Raw genomic sequence first — 23,505 nt, forward strand, 5'->3', positions numbered from 1 at the left:
CATCCCTACTCCCATCCCCAGGCACATCTGGAGTAGGGCTGAGCCCCCTCCTGAGCCCCTAGCCCAAGTGGGGAGGGAATGGCTGCAGTGTGGACAGGCCAGGTCCCTCCAGCTCTGAGCAGTGCCAGAGGATTGCTGGGCTGGGACACATCCATTTCCTGAGTCATCCTTCCTGGAGCACAGGGTCACCCAGGGCTTTCAGTGCCTCCCACGTTCCTGCTCCTGGGCATCCATCATTTCAATGTGACAGTGACAGTGACAGCTTTGGGTGTTTAATGGCCACTTTTTAGCAGCATGCTCCGGCCCCTGAGTGCATCCATCACTGTGTCCATACGGATAACCAGGACAATACAGCAGCTCTCCCTCCTCAGCCCTGCAGCTCGGGAAGGCTCCCAGCTCCAGGTTTTCCCCCCAGAATGGAGCCCCCTATTCCACCCAGACCAGCACAGCAGCTTTGCCCTGGAGCGGGGGGGTGAGCTGCAGCTTTGAGGTTAAAAAAGCAAGATTCAGGTCCCTCATTTCTCCTTGTCTTTCTTTTTGCCCTTCCTCTGGCTCGTCAGCTCACTGAGCTTCTTGTCCAGGCGCCGTTGGAGGTGGGCTTGCTTGGCAGGATCCAGGGATTTGTCCTTGGAGCCGCTCCTGGGATACAGGACCCCTTCCCGGCTGATGCGCTGCCGGGCGTGGGCCTTGGCTTTCTCCCCACAGCCATGGACCTGGAGGGAGAGAACAGACACCGGGAAGTGGGGCAGGGATCACCCGTGTGGGAACCAGGGGCTTTCCCTCCTTGAGCCTGGAATTCCTTTATTGTCTGCTTTGCATCCCCCTGAAGTCATCTCCCACCATTATCATTATGTTATATATTATTATATCATTGTGCTGTTATATTACTTTATATGCTTACATACTTTTATAATTTCAATTAATTATTTTATTATTTATCATTATTTACTATTTATTCTATTTATTTTAATTTCATTTGTATTTAATTTAATTTTATATTTAGATTCTGTATTTATATATATATATAGTCTTTATTTTTATTGTTTAAAATTAAGAATTAATATGTATTATTCTGTATTTTATTAAACCATCATTTATAGCTCCTCTCACACAGAATGAAATATAAAGATCCAGGTCCCGGGCTCTGAACAGCAGGCAAATCATCCTTTGGGATGGTTCAAGTGGCTCCTTCCACCTCCTTTCCATTGAACTGGGAAAGGTGTTTTGGGGAATAGGCAACCTTTTTTAGCCATGAATCTGCTGCTTCAATGAGCCAAGTCCAACACTGGAATTATCTCTCACAGGTGAGATGCTAAAATCTGATCCCTTTCCTTGGCCCATCCCAAAGACATTTATGTTTCCATGGAGTGGGGTCCCAGCCTGTTCCCTCAGAGCTGTGACAGCCCTTCCTGGGGCTGACATGGATTTGAATCCTTACAATTGTTGGAGCCTCATTACAATTCAGAAGGGAGAGGCCATTCTGCAAGGAATAAATCTCCATCCTCCTGGCTGGTGAGTGACCATAAATACAACTATTCCTTGCCATGGAAACAGATAGCTCTTGACAGAGGGAAAAGCTTGCCAAGGATTTATAGGGCCGCTGAGGTCCAGGAGGCTCCAGAGGGCGTGGAAGCGGCAGGATGGGAAACAAGGACACAGGGAATTCAGAACTGCTGGCCAGGCAGCACTGCACCGTGCCTGACCTGTCCCCAGGATGCAGAGGGAATGTGCAAAGAGCTGGGAATTGAGTCCAGGCTCGCTTGAGCCTGAAAATTGTGCTTCTCCATTCCTGGTCCCTGCCTCACTTTATCCACATGGCCTCAGAGTGTTAAGTGCCAGAAAATGGTAAAGAAGGACACAAAATGAGAGGAAAACAGAAAAGCCCTCAGGAAGAAGTGACAGAGCCCAGGTGTCAGCTCTTGCCAGCCCTATATACCCGAGCTCAGCACAGGCTCTGACAAGGAGGGCTCTGCTCAAACTCCCTGCAAGGAAACCCTGCCTGGGGAGCTCCACAGGGAAAAAATCCCAGGCTAAGCCCATCCTGTCCCTCCTTACCTCGGGGATGTGGTGGCTGAGGCAGAAGAGCTGCTGGCAGTGGTGGCAGAGCTGGCCCAGGGTGGTGACAGAGGCCTTGCAGCGGGGGAAGCCACACATCCTGTCAGCTTCAATAGCAGCCGAGATCAGAGCGTCAAAATCCTCTTCGGCCACGCTCCCAATCGCTGGTTTTCCTGGGAAAGGTGAGCACACACCTGGACTGGGGCCTGGGAATAAACCCACCCTCTTGCAGCCACAGAGCAGCCTCTGCTTTTACATTCTTCGGTGTGGGCCAGGTACTCTCCTTAGCTCCTCTCCCTACTCATGTGATTCCTGAGACTCTCCTGGGAAAGAGTGGCCAGTGTTTTTCTTTTGACTTAAGGAGTGCGCCTCTAGATATCCAAACCCCTCAAACCTGGATCTGCAGCCAGTTCCCACCTCCCTGCAGCTTTCCAAGAGTCACATGCTCCATGCCCAAATCCCAAGGTCTGGAGCAAACCCACTGGGATTAAGATCCAATCAAGGAAGAGCATTAATTGTGCTGGTTAGAAAAAGCTTGACCCACCTTTGGCTTCGCTCTTCTCCTTTTTCTTGCTGCCACGGCTGGGCTCCTGCACCTTCCTTGCTGCCTCCTCCCGCCTGGCTTTCTCCCTCTGGACTCTCTCCAGGTGCAGAGCTTTCAGGTCCACTTTCCCAGAGCCCTTGCTGTTTTCTCTTGGCTTTGCAGGGTCTGGAGTGTTCTCACTGGGATGTTGGGGCTCAGGAAGGGGCTCTGCAGGGTCCGGAGTGTTCTCACTGGGATGCTGGGGCTTGAGAAGGGGCTTTTCAGAGTCAGGGCTGTTCCTGCTGGGATGCTGGGGCTGGGGCTCAGAGGGCAAGGTGGGCTTGGAGGGCTGCGGGGGCTGCTTGGGGAGTCTCTTGCGGACACTGATGTACCTGTCCCGGCCCTCCCCAGAGCTCAGGTGCTGCAGCCCCAGCTCCTCTGCCAGCACATGGACCAGCATCCGCTCGTGGGAATTCAGGGACGCCGGGAAATCCAGCTGTGCCTCGCTACTCGCCAGGAAGGCCATCAGCATGGCCCTGAACCTGTCCCCACCCTCCTTTGGCCCCGAGCCATCTCTCCCAGCTCCAGCAGTGCTCAGGGAGCTCCGTGCTCCTGGTTTCTGGCTCCCTGCTCCGGCTGCCGCCACCTTGGTCTTCCCAGCTGGGGCCGGCCGTGCTTTGGGGCCCGGGGCTTTGGGGCCCTGCTGGCGCTGCTGGGCACAGCCCTCCCCGGGGTAGTTCTGGGGCACGAGGTCATCCAAGTACTCGAAGGCAGAGCGCACGAGGCCGTGCTGGGACAGGTGGTCCAGGAGGCGGCGCAGGAAGGGGCGGCTGCCCACGGTGTGGCTGTCACACACCACGGCCACCTGGCGCCGGGCCCGCGTCACCGCCACGTTGATCCGCCGCTCCTCGGCCAGGAAACCCACCTCACCTGGGAACACAGGAGGGAAGGGATGCCAGAGGGGATGGGCTGCCTCTGAGTAGGGGTTTGGTCCAAGTGATCCAAGGATTTCTTGGCTGGAGGGTGAGGGTTGGAATTTACAGGGCTCTGGTCTCTGCTCACACCTGTTCCCTTTCCTACCTCTGTTCCACAGGCTCCACACTGAGCTCCTGGGGTTGGGAAGAAGATGGAAGGTATGTGGAAAGGGGAAATATCTCCCTGCCTGGCCCACGACACAAGCTCAGCTTGGAGCTGGGAGCAAACCCAAGATGAAGCAGCGAGGAAAAGGCTCACCTTGCCACACAGGAGGGACTGCAGGTAAAGAATTCCCCCCTGTCCTACAGAAATCCCCCTTGCTCCCAAATTCTCTAAGGGTCTGTAGGAACAGCCGTTTGGGAACTCGGGGAGGTTCTGCTCTGCTCACAGACAGCAGCGAGAGCCGTCAGTGCCGGGATGACTCAGGATCAGCCAGCGAGAGCGGAGCGTGGGTGGCTGCCGAGCTCCAGGGAACAGCGAGGAGGGGCCAGTTGGGAAGAGACTAATGCCTCTGCCGGAGCAGTGCCCAGCCTGGCTCTGCCTCAGCAGCATCACTGGTGCTGCCTTTGAGGGGCAGGGTGAGGGGGAGCCCCTCTCCCTGCTCTGCAGCTCGGAGAACAATTCCCAGTTTCTTTGATGAGGTTTAACCCAGCTGCAGGGGCAAATCCAGTTCCTTTGAATCCTGGAATGGCTTGGGTTGGGAAGGACCTTAAGGTCCATCCAGTTACACCCCCTTCCAGAGATACCTTCCTATTATCCCAGGTTGCTCCAAGCCCCATCTAACCTGGCCTTGGACACTTCCAGGGATGGAGCATCCACAGCTTCTCTGGGCAACCTGTGCCAGCATCTCCTCACCCTCACAGGGAAAAATTTCTTCTTAAAAGAAGGTTTCCTGCTGGATCAGGAATAGCTGCAAAGGGACAGGTCAAGGAGAAGCCTCCTTGTGCCACTAAGAAAACAAATCCTGCCCCACACCTGAGCTCTGGCCTCTCCCTGTGCAGGAGAAGAGGCTGTGGGACACTCACCCTCCCGGGCCACCAGTTCCCACCAGCACAGGGGTGAGTCACTCCTGGATCAGGACTATTCTTAGTGCTGTCCCCACCTCCATTCTCCCCACAAGGCTGCTTTTCCTCCTCTAGGCTTGGAAAAAGAGGCACCTCCTCCTTCTACACATTTTTTTCCCCTTACAGCCCTCAGCACTCAGCATTTCACCTCCAGCAGCACAGGTAGGGCCGCAGGGCTGTGGGTTTGGAAAGGGAATTGATCCCAGCATGGAACAGAGGTGATCACAGAGCGATCCTGCTCAGCCAGCTCCACAAAAACCTTTCAGCTGCCTGCACAGGAGCCTTGTGCCCCCGGGGCAGCAGCTTTTTTCCAGCTATTAACTTTCACTGCAGCTGCTGATAGCAAAGAACTTGATTTTCCGCTCTAGATTTTGCTCCCAAAAGCAGCATTTTCTGTGCATGGACTGGGATGCCAGCTCCTGCTCACTTTCTGCAAGGAACTGACCCACAGTGGGCTCAAAACCCAAGAAATTACCCCCCAACTCCCCTAAATGTGGGGCTAATGGGATGTGACATTCTTAGGGCTCTGGTTTAAATCATTTCTAAGGCCTCAAGAGCCAGGAAACCTTCAAATCAAGCAGTCCTGAACCTGCTGTACCATGGGAGCCTCCTCTGCAGCCCTGCCAGCAAATACATTCATTAATTAAACAAAAAAAGGCAGAAAAGGGAGTGTTTGCCAGTAAATCCATCCAGAGCCAAGTGTTAGAGCACTGCAATTAAACCACAGCACTTGGCTACACAACTTCCTCCCCATTCCCCAGGGAACAATGCTCCAGCAGTGACATCTTACCTTTCCTGTTGGATCTGACAAAGGACAGGATCACTGCCTCCTTCTCTCTTCCTTGGAAACCATCCACTGATTTAATTTCTAGCTCGGAGTGGTTGTGGCAAAGGTGCTGTCGGAGCATGTCCACCTGAGAAACAGGCCAAGGGTAGCTTTTAAAGGAAATACATGGGTGAAAAGGATTAAAATGGCACGATTTTGGGGAAAATCCCTCTCTCCCAAACCCACAAGGATGATCACAGGCATCTCCTGAGGCAGCAAGTGGAACACCTCACTAACAGCTCTTCCCTCCATGGCTTCAAGCTGCTCAAAGGTGCAGGAGTTGGTCCCAAATGCTGGTTAAATTTGGCTCTGCAGGTCTCTGGGATCTCGTGGTGCTCTGTGTGCAGGGACAGGGGGGATGCCAGGAGCAGGACAGCTCACCTGGAGGTTGTAGGGGGCCACCACAGCGATGTCCTTGGCCTTCACACCAGCGTCCACCAAGGCCTGGACGTGCATCCCCACCAGCTGGACCTCCCCTGGGACAGGAACAGAGTGTGACAGGGAATAGAGGCCGGAGGAATGTCCCCACCTCCCCCAAAACATTAGGAAAAGCTGCCATGAACTGGTTATCCAAGATGGTGCCTGGTTCAGGGGGATCTAAGGGGAAAAATTAAATCCTGTATGAATTATTTCATGGTTTACTGGCTGGGCTTCTGCTTTGCAGCAAAACACAGCGATAAACATCAAGACTCTGCAGTGAGCTGTGCCAAAAGGCTGCCTCCCAAATCTGGGGAGATGTGCTTCTAATCCCCTGCTCCAAATCCCTGAGTTCTCTCAGACCAGGGTTTTTGGCTCCCCGTGAGGGAACAAGAGCCTTGTTCAGCAGGGCCCTGGGAATGGTGCATGGAAAAATGAGGCACTCAATTGATGATGGGGGTCAAACAGAAGGTAAAAGATATTTAAACTGGTAAAAACTGCCCTTATGTTTTCCAGCCTGACTTTGCACTCAAGCTCCATAATGAAATCTATTTTTTCAGGTGAAAAGCGACAGAACTCGGTGTCCTAGGAAAATCCATGGAGAAGAGCCAGACAGGATTTCATGGAAGAGCAGAGGACTGGGAGGTAATTCTGAGCTTTATCCACAGCTCCCCATAACAGGCGTGTGCTCTGCCTGCTGCTATTTGCCCTTCCTTGGTGTAAAGCACCTGCCACAGGGATTGTCCACCCTATCCCAGTCCTCAGCACTGAGAAATGTCTCTGCAAGGGGACACGGCAGCCCGAGAGGCCACCCTCAAGCTGGACACTGTCACCAGAGCTCCAACACAGCTCAGAGTCCCTGGAGGTTGAGGATTTATGGAGGGAATGATCTCTCAGCTCAGCAAGGCTCTCTGGGACCCCACCTTCCCCAGGGAGACATCTCTGGGATGCGGCCAAGCCTGTGGTGGGCTGAGCAGCTCAGTCCATCCATTCTGGCCAATGGTACCTGGATTCCCCTTGGACTGTTCATCCTCCACTTCCAGCTCAAACAGGCCACAGCCAGCGGTGTCTATGAGCAACAAGGGAATGCTGGTCTCTTCCGTGGAGGAGACGCCTGGCAGGTCCCTGCACAAGGTATTTGGGAAAGGGCCAGTCACCAACGCTGATGTTACAGCAATAGCCACACCAGCTGTGGCTGCCCCATCCCTGGAAGAGCCAGGCTGGATGGGATCTGGAGCAATCTGGTCCAGTGGAAGGTGTCCCTGCCCGTGGCACGGGACTGGGTGGGCTTCCAACCTTCCAAGCCAAACCATTCTGGGATTCCATGATTATCACAGCGAAGGAAGACACAGAAGACAACTCTGCATCACTTCTGGTTACAGAGCAAAAATTACAAACCCTCTCAGTAAATGTCTACTCGATGAAACAAAAACACAGCCCCAGCCACAGGAGGAGCGGAACACTCTGTGGGGAAGGGACAAACCGGGATGAAAAGGCCATTTCAGCTCCTGTACCAGTGACCCACCTGAGCAGGTGCTGTGCCACGGAGGGGTGTGCGCTGAGCCGGCCGCCGTAGAGCTCCGAGGACGCCCATTCCATGATGTCCCGGTGCATGCGGTACTGCACCGTCAGCATCCGCACCGCCCGCTCCCCGTAGTGCCCTGCCAGCCGCTCCATCAGGCTCAGGGACAGCCCCTCGGCCGCCGCCCTGCACGGAGAGAGGCACCTCGGAGTGGGAGTGTCCATCCGCCCAGGGCGGGGTGGGACTCAGCCAGCCCTGCCCGACACAGTCCATCGGTGCCCGAGGGTGTCAGGAATGCTCTGGGAGCAACTGCACTCTAGCCCTGCTCAGCACCTCTGGGGTGGCACTGTCACCCCTGTTCCACCTGTGTGTCTGTCAGGATCTCAGGGACAGAGTCGTGCCATGAGATCAGAGGAGCTTGGACACGGATCCTGCCCCTGTAACTCAAGCAATGCCAACGGTATGGCCCGTGGAGTCACCACCCCTGGAGAGTTGTGAACGACTGTTCAAGGAACAATTGGAACTCAGTGCTCTGGTCTGGTTGACAAGATGAGGATTGGTCACAGGGTGGATTCAGTGGTCTTGGAGGTTTTTCCCAACCTCAGTGATTCTGCGATCCATCAGTGTAAGATGACACTGGTGTTACTGCAAGCTCAGTCACAGCATCAGCATCACCCACTGCATTAGGATCAGAGCTCTGCCCCAAATTTTGGAATGCCTGGTGCTCACACAGCCAGCCCTTGCTGGTTTCATCAAGAGCCCTGCTGCTCCAGCATTTCCATCCTTCCCTGGCCACTCACCCTGGACTAACGCGTGGACACACTGCACGCGTTGCTTTTTCATCCGTTAAATCCCCATCACATCCAGCAGTACCCCTCTTTTATATATGTGGCACAAATGAATCAAATTCCTACTGAATTCAGCCTTTCAGGAGCCTATTTGCTTTCTCCTGGCCGGGAGGGTTTGTTGGGAGGCACCGTCTGAGGAAGAAGGATGGAAGTCGTTGCGCTCGGATTTTGTGAGTGTAAGGAGATTTTTCATACTGGGGCTGACACTGAGGGGTGCTGGCGGCTGCCAGACACAGTGAAGCAGCACGAAGATGAGGGAATGATGACAGGGAACAGCTCAGGAAAATGCTCTCCATCAAGCCCTGGGGCACAGCACGCATCCAATCCCTGCCGGGGGAATTCCAGCACTACACGGCCCCACAGCGCGTGTGTTGTTGTGGCACCAGCCAGCCCTGCCACGCTCACCACAGGCACTTGGGAAATGTGACGAGAGACTGCCAAGTCATTAAACCTGCAGAAGGGACAATTAAGGACAAATCTTTCCAAGAAGCCAGGCTTCATTAGCTCTCTCCTCCTGGCTGAATCATAGGATGCAGCACAAAGGCAAAAAAACAAGGAATAACCTCTGGATGGACAGGGGCTGCAGGATGTGGGAGGCAGCAGTTTGCCAGAGGTGAGCTGGGGTAGATGGGATAAGGGGACATAGGAGATGTGGGGTTGGGGGATGCATTCCAGTTATCAGGAATTAACTTGATTCTCCCAGCTCTGCTCTGCCCATGGAGCCTGGATCTCCTGGACAGGAAGGAAATTTAGCAGGGAGAGCTGTTGGCACTCAGGTGCAAGCACATGCCTGAAACAGCCATTAAACCTCACAGCAAGCCTCAGGAATGATGCTCTTCCCTGCCCTTCCAGCACCATTCCCACCGCAGGAGGTTATATGCTGAATTAATAATGAGGAATTAATCTGCTCGGGAATATTTCACCTGTTAATAATTTTCTGTTATTTTACCACTCAATTAATTCCTATGGTGGTTGATTTCTTTGCCAATGAAATCCTGAGTGCCCTGAGCAGATTTTTTTTACCTAACGATTGCATTAGAGAAATAAAACTGGGATAAGATGTTGAACAGACAAAACCATGCATGGGATGCTTGGGAATATCTACTTCAAAGTACCTAAAGTACAGCTGGGAAAGGCAGAATTCCCAAACCCAGCCCACAACAAGCAGGATTTGTTGCTAACATGGTTTCACCTTGTTTTGCCTGCAGGAAATGCTGTGCTTGGCCAGCCTGCCCTGTACGTGTCCAGAATGATCAGTACTAGGAGAAAAACAGGAATTGTTTTCCATGGAAGGCTGGAGCTGTGTCCTCAGTCATGGCATATCTTTCCTTATTCCTCCCTGAGAGAGAAGATGCTGGTGTGTACAGTCCCTGCAGTACACACTGGATTTGGCTGGAAAAGCCTGGAGAAGGAAGTCACTGTGTTTTCACGCCTCAGGAACTCCACATTAAATTAATGGATGTGCACTGGAACATTCCAGCTGTGGAGGCTACCAGAGAAACCCAAAGCCTGGCACTTCAGTGACAAAGTGAAAGGAAGTCCATTCAGACCTGCCATGGGAACCAGCACGTGGATTTGGGATGGTGCAGACATCCAGACTGACCACTGACAAACAAGATGGCAAAATATCCCTGTGTTGGTTCAGGAAACAAGTAGAGAGCAAGAGGTTTGATAAGCACCTGCCGCTATCTGAGGGGAGTAAAACCAAATTAATACATCAGAGCCCTGATGTGGAGACAAATTCTTCAGGAAAAGGATGGAATGAGGGCTCCAACAAGGCAAACAAATGTTCCTGTCAGACTGCAGAAAGTGCCCTGGCATGGAGATGCCCACAGGGACAAGGATGAAATAGAGGAGGACCTCCCAGATGGAACCTGCTGCTTGTGAGCCTCAGCTGGAACTGCTCAGGGGGAATCAGAGGGGGCTGGAATTTGCCAGCATGGACTGGAAGGTGTGTGTGGGGATGCCCTCTGCATCCTGGGACAGCTCCAGGTGTCTCAGAAAGCAGGGAAGAGGAGCAGCTTCCATACCCTCTGTCAAACATTCCCTAGGCCTCACGGGGGGGTCACTGCTGATAGGAACACGTAAATGTTGATTCCATGGAGGAAAAAGCAGGTAACAGGAAGGTGGATAGAGTCCCACAGCGTTCCTGCTTGGACAGAGGCTTCCTGCCTCAGTAGGGCTGACTTCCCCTGCTGTAGTAACAGCCGAGCCTCCTGCCAGCCTGGATTCATCCCGGATAACTTCAGACCCTTCCCCGTGGCCCCAAAAATAGGAGCCCACCCACTCCAGGCTCGCTGTCATCAATGGAGAAGGGGAAGGTGGGTGGAAGGGTTGGAGTCCTCCGCATGAATCATCCCTGGAAATAGCTCCTTGCTTCCCCTGAACCATAGAGGAGGTGGCAGGTGGCTCAGGGCCTTTGTGGGAACACTGGAAATACCCACGGAAGGAGGTGGAAAGGATCTGCCTCTGCACTGCCTCCTGGGCCTGCAGGGAAGGTGGAAAGCCCAAAACGGGGCTCTCCAGCATCCCATTTATTTGATTCACAGTTGTTCAGGATGGAAAAGATCTGTAAGATCATGGATTCTGATGTTCCCCCAGCACTGCCGAGGCCACCAAGTCAAAAGCTGATGGAGAGAAAAGCACAACTCCTCAGGCAGGAGCAGGAGGAGATCCAGGAGCTCTGCAGGACGTGAGGAGCTTTTTGCTGCCAGCTCCAGCCAAGGCTCCTGGCAGCAGTCACCATGACAGAGCAGAAAAAAAGCAGCTGCTATAATGTTTCTGGAGTGAAGAAAAGCTGCTTTTGTCTCAAAAGAGGGAGCCAAAAGTGACACCAGCTGAGCGTCAGCCCCGCTCCAGAGTAACAGAGCTGGGATTTTTACTGTGTTTTGCCCTTAATCTGACAGTCTGGGAAAAAAAAAGGCTGAGGCTACTGAGGTGGATCCAGCTGGATGGGCACTACAGAGCTATGGAGCATTATGGAGCTAGCATGCAATTTTTCTGGAGGAGAAGAGGAACATTATGCACCACTTACAGAAAATAATGATAACCCTGAAATCAGAAGGACCAAATGGCAAATTTCTTCTTGCCACCAACAAGATACTGCTCCGGAAAATGCCTTGATGGAAAATCCAGGCATGGAGAGCCGGCCTGCAAATTCACAGGGAATAAAGAGCAGGACACCAAGAGTGGAGGGCTCTGGAGGGGCTTTTGGAGCTCACCAGCCTGGACACTTCCAGGCAGTTGAGCATGTGTTTATCACCTGCCAAGATCTGCAGAACAGCAAGCTTTTGGGTATCTGAGGGAGGTAAAATGAGAGGATGCTGCAGCCCCTGAATGTTGTTCTCACTATCTCTCAGCCATGTGCTGGGAGCTGCTGCCTGCCTTGGATTTTTCATTTCCTGTGTTCAAAATCCAAGTGAGATGGCAGATATGTGTCTTGTTCATTATTTTCTGGAAGCAGGAGAGGATGTTTATGAAGTCAGCCCTATTTCTCTGCTTCTGTGGTTCAGTAATTCCAGATCTGGAGCTGCCTAAACCAGATAAACATGAGGACATTTATGTTTTAAATTACTCAGATTCCTCAGAACTCTTTTCAGCATCCCCCTGGAAGCACAGGCAATTTGCACTATCCACAGATCTATTCCATGAACTAACTGTTCTTATTATCCACGTTGTAGGGACTGGGAGGTTTTATAATCCCTGAGCTGTGTGATAATGCAGCATCTCACAGGGCCAATTCACGTATTAATACATTAAATAAATAAATGTGGGAACCACAGAAGCAGAATTAAAGCAAAGACTTGGATTAGCCTGAGGATGAGCCCAAATGCATTCCACAGAGCCTGCAGGCAGCACAGATGTCTACCATGAAATGTCTCAAATCACGAGGATTCAGAAACTATACAAGGAAGAGGAGGAGCCAGGATTTTTACCTGTGAGAGATGATGGTGGGGGGCAGCTGCTTGTGATCCCCAGCCAGGATGCACTTGGGCGCCTTCAGCAGAGGGATCCAGCAGCTGGCTTCCAGAGCCTGGGCACATTCATCAATCACCACCACGTCAAAGTGGGTTTCGGGCAGCAGCTTCAGGGGGCCATCCGAGGAAGCACCTGGAGGAAGGAGAAGGTTCCCAAGTGAGCAGGGAAGCAAGGAAGAGGGGGGAACCTGCTCTGGAAACAAACCTCATAAGCTGTAATAGTGATTGAGGCAAGTGAAACAACATTTCTTTGCAGGGATTTAGGAATTCAGCCCTGCCAAACACGTATCCATTGATATGTGTAAGTCAGGATTGTTTTTGCCAGTCCTTATTTGTCTTTTTTTTCCCTGGCATCTGGGCCCAGAAGCTTCCAAGAATCTTTGGGAACAGCAGTGAAGCCCAGATGCCAAAGAGAACAATATGCTCCAGTGCTTCATCTGGAGCAGATCAAGGAACACCCACCTTCCTGCTGCCTCCCAGTGCCAACAAAACTCCTCATCCCCAACTGAGGGACTGGCTGGAGATGCACCTGTCTGGTAACTGAGGGACACCCTGAGAAGGGGAGATGGGCTGAGACCCCTCTGCCTCTGCTCCTCCTCAGGGCACTGGGAAGAGGGAAAGGAGACTGGAACCAGACAGCCACAGCAAGGGCTAATTTTTAATATCAGAAGTCCATTTGTAACATTTGTCTCCTTACAGACATCCGGCTCTAACCCAGACCTACGGATGGATACTGATCCATACATTGATCAGAAATCTGAATCCCAGGGGCATCCAAATCTCCCTGCAGTTCACAAAGAAGAAAGATGAAAGAGGAGGAAGGCAGGGTGAAGAAGCCAGTCTCCCAGCTCAGGGGATTTTTATTCACAGAAATGTTTTTTTCCAAAGCACCTGTGCTATTGCAGCTCTGAGAGCGGGGATTTGGCTTTGTCACTGTAAATCCTGCTGCCTCTACAGCTCTGCATCACTTCAGACATTCCAGTTTTCCATCAAAGACACTGTTTCCCTTCCAAAACTGTTTTCCAGCCTATGTGAATCTGGTGAGCTGAACAGTTATAACTTGACTTTTGCCACTTGCACAGATGCCCAGCTGGCTGGGAAGCTCCAGTTCCAGGGAGAATCACAGCCGATCAACAAAAATACCAGTTTTACTGAGAGAAGGAAATCTCCCCCTTTCTCTCAGGAAAGTAAAAAGAAGTGAGAGGCCAACTCCCAGGGACTAAGACACAGAAGGATTTATCTTTCTACTAACCTTCATTCCAGTAACTTGCTTTTTTATGACCTAAAATGATTGATGTTTCCTTTCAACAAATGACCCTTGAGCAACCAGATCTGAAGATTGTAAGTGGGCCCTGGAGTATGAAAAACCTGAGCCAGTAAAGCCCTTCCACATGTGCCAAACCTTCCCACCTGCAGCTGCAGATGCCTCATGGACACCTGGAACTGCTCCCTAAAATCCTGTGTCACATCATTTGGGTGAGTGCAGAACCAGCCATGTGCAGCCTGGGAGCAGGCTCTGGAAACACGTGCTGATTCCATCACTCCTGGAAAGGGTCCAGGCAGGGAAGCAATCCCATGTGATTTATGCCATCAGGAGCAGACACCTCCAGCAGCACTTGTTTACTCACTGCACTCCCAGCTCCTACTCAGAGCTAACAGGGGCCCTTCCAGATCCATATTCTCTGCTCAACAACATCTTGTGCCACAGTGGAAGCTAGGGGAATTCCACTGGGGAGAGGTTTGGGAGACTTTGCTGAGCTCCCAGGAGCTTGGAGCAAGTATCCCAGCAGGATGGTGCCCTGCAGAGCACGTGGTTTACCTGGCAAAGGGAGGAAAAACAGCAAGCAGGAGGATTTCCCACCTGTGTTGGTGGCAAGGACAACACTGGCCTGGCTGAGGGCTGCAGCCATGGCAGCCTCTTCTCGCTCCTTCAGTTCCTTCCTCAGGGTCTTAATCTCACTCAGAAAATGGCTTCGCTCTCCCTTGTCTTGGGCCTTTTTGGTTTTTGCCTAGAAAAGAGAAAAATTGGGATAGAGCCAATTGCTGCTACTCAGTTCTGGCCATGTCTATGACCAGCCAAAGCATCTGGCATGGAGCAGGCAGGAATGTTTGGGAAGAGGGGTCTTGTTCCTCTGCTGGGGGAGGGACTGGGATTTCCTATCTTGTTCTGAGAAAGCAGAGCCTTTCTGGAAGCAGGAGGGCTCCCCAGGCCCCAGCAGCAGCTCTGCCACCTCAAACTGGCCTCTCTGAGCTGCTGGAAAGGATCCAGAGCAGCATCCGGACAGGCCCAGAGCTTTTTTTAGCAGGTATTAAATGTATCTATCAGCCCAAACCACCAGCACTGCCAGAGCAGCAAACATGGGACCACAGCTCAGCTACAGCTCACTGAGCAATCCCAGATGGAAATTGGGATTATTTCCCTGGAGGTAAGGCTGATGACTTCGGGAAGGATGAGAAGGCTGCAGACAGGAGCTCTTATGTGCAGCCAAAACAGTAAGACCTGCTGGTTCCTAGAGTCATGTCATTCATGGATGGATGGATGGATTTTCCAGGGTCTAACATGGACCAGCCCAGGCCCCTGTTTTGGCTGAGCTCACAGGTATTTAAAACTGTGACATCTCCATGTGTCTCTCAGCTATGGTCAAAATTGGCTCAAGAACCCCAGGGGCGGGATCAGAGGCCCTGAGGATGTGGTCAGTCTGGATGCCACCTATTCCTAGTTGGGAATTAGGAATATCAGCTCTGATCATCCCCACCTGCCTCATATGGGCTCTCTCATCCACTCGCTGGTCTGGAAGTCTATTTAAGGCCAGCTCATGGCGTGAGCCTGGTTCTTTCCTGGATTCCCTGCCTTGTCCTCTTGGACTGTCCCCTTATCCTGCCCAGCATCCCTGGAGCTGGACTGTCCCTGGACTTGTGCTGCATTTCTTTCTCAGGTACTGTGGGGCTGAAACCTTGCTGGGGTAAGGAGTATCCACAAAGCTGAGGTCCTGGGAATCTCAAAGCCAGGTGAGGGAAGGAGGCACAGAGGGGTAGCAAATGCCTCAAGAGGACACAGGTTTTCATTTCTGTTACTGCTCTTTCTGTGGGCTGGGGTGAAGGGGAGAGAAAAATCAAAATGTGGAGCTGCAAAGGGAGAAATTGTTCCAGGGAACAGTAGGGAATGTGGCAGTGGAGAAACAGGCAGGAGGAAGAAAAGATGTGTTAGGACCTTGGAGATGAGGTCTCTGCAGCCAAGGGCAGCTTCTGTGACACACTCCTCCCAAGGAGATAAAACGGAAAATTAATCACCAGTGAGAAAGATGGAAAATAATTTAAGTAGTTAAAAAAAAAAAAGGCTTTTGGACATTGCTGCCACCAGAAACGTGAAGGAAAAGAACCTAATCAGCATCAAATCCTCACCCCAAGTACCAGAGCTATGTAGCAAGAGAATGTTAGGAAAATTAGGGTGAGAAAAAAGAAATTAAGGATGCGTATTTAAATGTGCTCTGCTTTCTACTTGAGGTGGCTGAGAGTGGGAGGGAGTATCAGGACAGGCAGACAGCTTGTTAGGAAGTGAATTAATGATGGGAATGTTTCTCTGGTAAAGAGGAGGGCACGGATCAGGCCAGACAGGTGATGTGAGGGGCAGGAGCTCCCCACACAGCAGCAGGGACTGGAATTTTCCCACTTCCATGAGGGATTCATGCAGGAAGAGTTCTGCCCTCCAGCACATGATGATCAGAGAATCCCCAAATGGTTTGGGTTAGAAGGGACCTCATGGATCACCTCATTTCACCCCCTGGCATGGGTGGAGACACTTTCCACTAGCCCAGGTTGCGCCAAACCCCATCCAACCTGGCCTTGAATACTTCCAGGGATGGGGCAGCCACAGCTTCTCTGAGACATCCATTCCAGGGCCTTCCCACCCTCACAGGAAAGAACTTCTCCCCAGTATCTGACCTCCTGCTGGGATCGATTACCCCAGGCCGTGCACATCCCCACCCCTGCGGGATGCCACGCACCCAGGCCTGGTCCATGTCCCTCCTGATGTCAGCCACGATGTGGGCGGTGTCCCCTCGGGCCAGCACGGCGTCCAGGGAGTGCTGCTGGATGGGCTGGAGCAGGCGGGCCGGGTGTCCCAGCCGCAGCAGCCGCGCCCTGCCACCCGCCAGCCGCTCCACCAGGTTATCCACGGCCACGTTGGACGGGGCACAGCACAGCACCTGCCAGGGCACAGACACAGCCTTAGCACCCCTGAGCCCACCCAAAGGCTGCACCAGAGGTGTCCAAGCAGCAAGAAGCAGACAGAGGGAGACCAGCGTGCTTCTGTTGGGAATAAACCACTGGCATCACCACGGTAATTCCCTCCTTGGTTTGCAGCACTTATGTGGTATTCATTCCCCAGTGCAGCATGTCTGTGAAGTTTGGTGTTCACCTCCCCAGTGCAGCATGTCTGTGAAGTTTGGTGTTCATCTCCCCAGAGAACACCAAACCTGAGCTCTGTCAGCACCTCCTTAGAGCTGCTGGGGAAGTCTCCAGTCCCTGCAAGCCAAGCCAGGCTCCGGATTAGCACAGATCCAACGGGAGCTGCTCCAGCTGCCACAAAGCCCAGGAGTGTGCAAAATAATCACAGAAACCTGGAATGGTCTGGGTGGGATCTTGAAGCCCATCCAGGTCCCCCTCACCACAGGCAGGGACACCTTCCATTATCCCAGGTTGCTCCAAGCCCCATCCAACCTGGCCTTGGACACTTCCAGGGATGGGACAGCCACAGCTTCTCTGGGCAACCTGGGTGCCAAGACCCCACCACCCTCAAAGGGAAAGATTTCTTCCAAATATTCAACCTAAATTTCCCCTCTTCCCATTTGAAGGCATTTCCCCTTGCATTTTCACCCCAGCTCCTGATGAAGAATCCCTGCAAAGCTTCCCTGTAGGCCCCTGCCATGACTGGAAGGCTGCTCTGAGGTCTCCACACAAGGCAAGGTGGTCCCTGTCTCTGTCACCACAGCCCTGGCACCAAGCCTCACCTTCAGGCCCTGCTGCACAGCCTGTAGGATGATCTCCACCAGGGTTGTGGTTTTCCCCGTGCCGGGAGGCCCGTGGATGATGGCGAGCTCCCTCTGAGCCAGGGAGAAGGACACAGCTTCCCTCTGAGACTCATCCAGGTTGGCATTGAAGAACTCCAGAGGCTCTGGGGAGACAGCAGGACAGTCCCTGGGACATCAGCCCCAACTGGGAAGGGGCTGAGAAGCACAAAATTCAGAAATACAGGGAACTCTGTGCAGCCAGCCCAAATCCATTTGATAATGAGGAGAACCTTGGGAGGAAAGCACTCAGGGGGGCTGGAAGACCCCAGAAGGTAAAAATAAGCTTTTTATGCTTCCAAAAAACCCAGGATCTCTCCCCATCCTGCATCCATGCTTCCCCATCCCCTCCCCAGCCCTGATACTTGGCCTTCATCTAGTCAGTGGAGGAATTCCCAGAATTTAAGAGGCATTTAGCTGCTCCAGCATCAACCAGGTAGGTTTTACCTGGCTCTGGAGGGAGCGCTGGGTTTGTTTTGCAGGAGAACCAGCATCTTTAGTGAAATCTTCAATGAAAATTGGGGAGGAAGTAGCAGAACTGGCAAACAAATCCCTGCCAGTGAAACCAGTGAAAAAGCAGAAAAACCTACAGAGCCTGTGAGCAGCCCTGTGGTGGTCAGCCCAGACTGGGAATGAAGGCAGGAAAAGGTACAAAGAGCAATTTAAATGATAAAACTAAAATTAGTTTCTGCTTTAAAAAGGGAGGAAAAAAAGAGAAAAGAATATGCAAATCGCATTAGAAGAGAATTGGTTTCACTGCGGAGACTGAATTCTCAAAAGCTGATTTTTAACCTCCTAGATTTATCTCATTTAGGCCCAAATTTATTCTCATCCCCCCCCTAATCCTAATGCTAATCTCCTTGTTCATTATGGGAGTTAATTACAGCAGGGATGATGACTCATTACACCGAGGTTTCCTGAAAATAACGTTCCCACAAAAGCTTACATAAGACATGTCTCTGGGCATCCTTCCCTGCTGGGCATCATGTGGTTCATCCCTCTCTTTGCATTAAGGGCTGGATTAAAAACATGGAAGTTTCTTCTGGTTTTAAGCAGGTGAACCTGTGTGTGGCCTGTGGCTTTTGAAGCAGCACCACTAAATGAGCTTAAACAAAAGATACTCGTTGAGAAGGTGATGATGAAGAGAGAAACGGGGCTAAAGGTGCTCTTTGCTGTCACTCTGCCTCTTGGTTTATAGGTAAATTTTGGGTGAGTGTGTTAATGACTAACACAAGACCAGGAAGCATCCCATGGGCCAGGGGAAAAAATCAAGAATATCTTCCAACCTGAGAGGTTTTTCCCACAGTGAGGAACAGCCGGGATGTGGGAGTCATTGATGCTTCCTTGCTCAAGGATGAGCTCAGGAACTTCTCCAGGCCTGTGCCCACCCTCATCCCTCCTAACCACATGCTGCCAGGAGCTGCTGTGTGGGAAGGCTGGGAATGTGCCTCTTCTGGGCTGGCCACAGTGGTGGGGAAGAGGGAAGAGCCTCTTATGGAAACTCTTCTCCCTGCAGCAGCTGGGTTCCAGGTATCCTCACCTGAAGAGATCCCTGGAATGTGTCTTGCTGGTGGCCAGGTAATTGTGCCCTGATGCACAACTCCATTTATTAGTGCTAGAAACTGAATCACCTCGGCCAGGTTGGTGCCCCAACATTCCCAGGAACTGAGATGCTTTTCTGCACAGTCCCAGCAGCTCTGGTGGGGCAGTGGGTTGGGAGGGTGATATCCAAGACCAGGAAAGGGGTCTTTGCACCAAAAATGGATGAGAACAGCTCTTCCTGAGAGGAAGAGTCCAGGTTTTCCAGAGCTGGAAGCCCTTTCCAAGGTATATTTCTGACCAAGAGCAATCCAGAGCCACCTGCAGCTCCTCCCCAGTACAACCTCACTGCAGCCAACGCTGCTGGACAAAACCTAGGTGGGTACTTCAGCCTGGGTTAAAACTTTCCCTGTTCTCCAGAGGAAATATCTGGCAGCTGAGTTGTCTGGACTGCTTAGACTTCCCTAATAATCTCATAGGCCTCTCCATGGCTCTGTGATGACAAGAGGTGTCACAAGGCAGAGGGATGAGGAGCATCTCAGGTTTTTTTGCAAGTCACTTGTGCCAAAAAGCCAAGAAAGCCTTGCTGAAAATCCCTGGTGCTTCCCCCGTGCTCTGCTGCCAGGTTGACTTTTTCTGAGGACATTCCTGCCTTTTCACCAGGACTTTTAATTGCTTCTTTCCCTTTTCAAATATTTTGACAGCCATGGGCAGAGCTGGACACAAGTCAGGCCTTCTGGAGCCAGGAACAAAAATGAGCATTCCTGACTTTCTCCAGCACAGGAGAGAGCTGGCAGCTATCAGTGACCTGCACAAGTAAAGCAGAACCTGAGGGACGTGTCCCTCTTGGATGGCCAGGAGGAGCACTGCAAGCAGAGCAATGCTGGCCTCTGCTGGCAAGCAAAGCCTCTCCACTCCTCCTCATTCCTGAAATGTAGGGGTGCAGGGATCCCACGTGGATGCTGGGAGCAGGGGAGGATTGTCTGGAAGAAATTCCAGGTGTGGAAGCTCCAGCAGGGCCACAGGTGCAGGTCAAAGTGGAAGGGGGACAAGGAGGGCGTTTTTGATGGGTGAGCACCTGGATTCTGCTTCCCAGGGAACCTGATACGGGCAAAATTCCTGCTCAGTTCAGACTCTGCCCTTTTTGGAGAAATTGTTCTCCCACTTGGAACCTTCCTGTATGTAGCAAGGTGAGGTGTGGAAGTGCTTTGTGCCAGTCCCAACCTTTGCTGCAGACCCCAGCTGCCCACTGGAAGGAGATCACTTCCTCTCCTTTTGACTGTTCCTCAGGTTATTCTTCTCATGGCCTGTCCCATGTTTTTGTGTTATGCCAAGTGTATTTATTGTTGCATATTTAAGTGTTTTGAAGGGACTCGAGCTTTGATGTGTTGTGTTAGGCTGCTGCTGTCTGGTAATTAATTACTGAGATGCACAGTGGTGTCAGAACCCACCTGCAAGATTCCCTGATTGAAAAATCAGGATTCTCACCTTGTCCCTCATACTTTAAAAAAAAAAAAATCAGATTCAGGCTTCTGCACATTTGACCTGCTGGAGTGGATGTTGCCCCCTCTCCCACCTGTGGCTCCCAGGTTTCTGACGGAAGCGAGCTCGTCTCGCATCCCCGAACGGTGTTGACACAGTTGTGTGTCTAGACAGCCAATTTCATGAGCTGTCCAGGGCTTATTGACAGAGCCTGCTGCTGATAAGTTTGTTTGAAATCAGGTAATGGATGGGATGAGACAGATCCCCAAAGAAATCAGGCTAATGGGTGCTTTGTCATGGAAGGAGAGGCTGTGACATGGAAAAGCTGCCTGAGCGCTGTGAGGTTTGTCTGGCAGAGCCCTTCAGGTCAGGGCAGGCTTATTCCAAGTTATTATCCCTTAATTCCAGGCTGGTACAACATCTCTCTAGCTAGAGAGAAAGCAGCTCTGAAGGGAGGAGGTAACTGCAAGGCCTCTGTGTTCATACTGCACCTCCTCTGTCTGTCTAACGTGGCTCAATCTATCCATCAATATTCCCAGTGCTGAGGAGATGGAAAATTCATCTCTGCTCAGCCTGGCTCAGCTGAGTGATGTGGTGAAATAGAGTTTTCCTTCATTAGAGGCTGTTCTGCTCCCTCAGGAGAAAAAGCACTGTTGAGGGAAGTTGGTTGATTAAAATTTAATTATTTTATTTAATATTAAAACCTTGAGTGCACCAAGGTCCCCAGGCAGCCAAAGGGCTAAAAGGTTTGACTCAGACTGAGATCAGTGCTTAGAGGAATGGGGATAAGACTCATTAACACCCATTTTTTGTCCCTGGCACATCCTATTGGAAGTCAAGCCTGGCTGGAGGGGATGGGAGAGAGGCAAACTATGAACTATGGTGGGCAGCGAAATCCAGGAATCCAAGAAAGACAAACAGTGCAGGGAGCTGTGGAGGGGAGGAAAAGGGGCAGAACCCTGGTAGGGATGGATGGCATAAGAGGGGAGAGCAGACCCGAGCCCTGTACATGGCTTAGACACAGCCCACCCTGCTGGGCACCCTCAGCCCACCCTCAGCTCTCATTCCCTGATTTTTGCATCCTTCTCTTCTGTCAAGGGATAATATCCATTAGCAGCTGTTGATATTTGACACAGCTGTTGATATTTGACACAGCTGCTGATCAGAGGCTTTGCTCTCCCTGTGGCTTTTGTGTAATTTCATCTTTGTTTTTTCCAAAGAAGCACAACAGAGTGGATGGTACTTATATCCAAGTTTTTGTCAAGGTTCTTCCCATGAGGAAGTGTGCCCAGTATAAACCAGTATGAACACAATACTACCAGTTGCAGCACCACTGATGACTCGCATTGAACACTGGGGTCTTTGCTAGAGCAAAGTGGCTGCACGTGTGGATAAAAACAGGGATCAGAACTATATGTGTTCTCGTGGGCAATTTTCAAGGATGCCCATCAAGCCTGATAAAAAAGAATCCTTACTTGTTTCAGGGAAGGCCCTGGGAGCAGAGGCAAAGAAGAGGACGTCGATCAGGTCAGAGGCTGGGCCACCACGGTACTGCTTGAGTGCAATTAAAGCTCTGCCAAAGGAGGGAATATCCAGGTTACAGGCACAGCAGGAATTCTCTGGAGACTCCCAAGTGCCCAGAGACAGGCTGTAAGGAGTAAGGACTGAACTCTTCCAAAGCTGAACAATGCTACAAGACTAATCCCACACAATTCCTGCATCTCCCAACCCTTGCACACACATCCCTGTGCTGGTCAGGCTTCTGCTTCCCATTGCCCCTGTTTGGTACAGCCAAATGTGCTTTTTCATGATGCTTATCCAGCAAGGAGCTGTTCACTCCTCCTGCCAGGATGGAAAAGGCCCTACACAGAACCCAGGGGTCATGCAGAGAGACCAAAACACAGCTGGGAGAGGCAAGAGCAGGACCAGACAGCAGGTGGGTAAACGGAGGCTGCTGTGAGGCTCTAGAACAACAAATCCAGACTGAGAAGGGTCTGGGAAGAGCTTTTCCAGACTAAACTCGGCCCCTCTCATCCCGCTGGGCGGAGTGAGCCTGGCTGAGCCCTCACCTTTTGAGCCTGTTGTAGGTGACATCGTTGGCCAGCTTGAGCAGGCGGAAGGAGCGCTCGTGGTCCACGGCCAGCTCCCCATCCCGGGGCTCCTCCAGGGCCACCGTCACCGCCTTGGGGGTGACACGTGTCACCACGCCCGTGCACAGCGGGTCCCCCTGCCCAGCTGACTCATAGAGCCCCACGATGTCCCCTGCAAAGGGGGGGAGAGGGTGAGGTGGGGAAAATGTGTCATTGTCCAGAGAAGCTGGGGCTGCCTCATCCCTGGAAGTGTTCCAGGATGGGGCTTGGAGCAACTTGGGCCAGTGGAAGGTGTCCCTCCCATGGCAGAGGGTGGGACTGGATAAGCTTTAAGGTCCTTTCCAACCCAAACCATTCTAGGACGGTATGATCTTCCTTTGGAGAGACAGGAGTGTCACTGACCAGGCCCGAAGCTGTTGGAGGGCAGCTCGGTGTCCGAATCCCCCTTCCTGGGCTGGAATGTCACGAGGAGACGCCCGTAGAGGCCGGTTCTCTGGCTGGCCACCTGGAGCTTGAGCAAGCAGACCCCTCTCCGCTGCAATTCCTTCAGGGAGACGCTCTCCTGCCATGCCCTGGGGACCACACAGAGGCGGGAACACCACGGGGTGAGGCCGAGGGTCACAGCTCCAGGGGACAGGGCGGAATGACCTTATCCCGCCTCCTGGCACCTCCATCCTCAGGGCTGGCCAAGTGTCTGTCCCCTCACCAAGGGACACCCAGGGTGACTCGTTCAGAAAGATTCCCCACGGATCAGAGCCCTGTGGGGAGGGTGTCCTAGTGGGGTGGGCTGGTTAGGAAGGTGGGATTCCCACAGCGTTCCCACAGGTGACAGGAAGGTTTCCTGGAGGTGACAGGGGGTCCCAGGGGAGGATCCCTCAGGGTTTCCAGAGGTCCCAGCTGAGGGTCCCTCTGTGATCCCCACGCGTGTCAGCGCTCCCGTGTCCCCCGGCTGTCGCCGCCCCGTAACCCCCCGGCGGCAAAGGCTGATGCCGTGTCCCCGTCCCGCGTGTGCCGCACCTGCTCTGTGCCACCTCGGCCTCCCGCTCGTCCCTCAGCAGCTCCAGGTGCCGCTCCGCCGCCTCGGCCGCCATGGCCCCCGCTGGCCCCGCCCCCTGCCCCGA

The 23,505-nt window shown here is 52.4% G+C and overlaps 1 protein-coding gene across 1 annotated transcript; it reads right to left on the minus strand.

The window, feature by feature from the left end:
* Positions 1 to 48: 48 nt before the first annotated feature.
* On the minus strand, positions 49 to 23,483 carry IGHMBP2 (immunoglobulin mu DNA binding protein 2). Its single transcript, XM_083864344.1, has 15 exons — positions 23,402 to 23,483; positions 22,787 to 22,956; positions 22,364 to 22,556; positions 21,770 to 21,867; positions 17,217 to 17,380; positions 16,212 to 16,412; positions 14,069 to 14,216; positions 12,166 to 12,340; positions 7,386 to 7,568; positions 6,867 to 6,985; positions 5,825 to 5,919; positions 5,408 to 5,531; positions 2,600 to 3,508; positions 2,056 to 2,228; positions 49 to 713 (listed from the first exon to the last, which is right to left on the minus strand). The coding sequence occupies exons 1-15, from the start codon at positions 23,473 to 23,475 to the stop codon at positions 516 to 518; spliced, it is 3,024 nt and encodes a 1,007-aa protein (XP_083720470.1). The 5' UTR covers positions 23,476 to 23,483; the 3' UTR covers positions 49 to 515.
* Positions 23,484 to 23,505: the final 22 nt, after the last annotated feature.

Source organism: Zosterops lateralis, assembly GCF_965231275.1.
Source record: "Zosterops lateralis genome assembly, chromosome: 6".
Lineage (NCBI taxonomy): Eukaryota > Metazoa > Chordata > Aves > Passeriformes > Zosteropidae > Zosterops > Zosterops lateralis.

Coding starts and splice junctions, on each gene's coding strand:
- IGHMBP2 (XM_083864344.1), bottom strand. CDS start 23,475: ATGGCGGCCGAGGCGGCGGAGCGGCACCTGGAGCTGCTGAGGGACGAG. Junction 22,557..22,786: donor CTCCAACAGCTTCGGGCCTG/GTCAGTGACACT, acceptor CCCCCTTTGCAG/GGGACATCGTGGGGCTCTAT. Junction 21,868..22,363: donor ACCTACAACAGGCTCAAAAG/GTGAGGGCTCAG, acceptor CTCCTTTGGCAG/AGCTTTAATTGCACTCAAGC.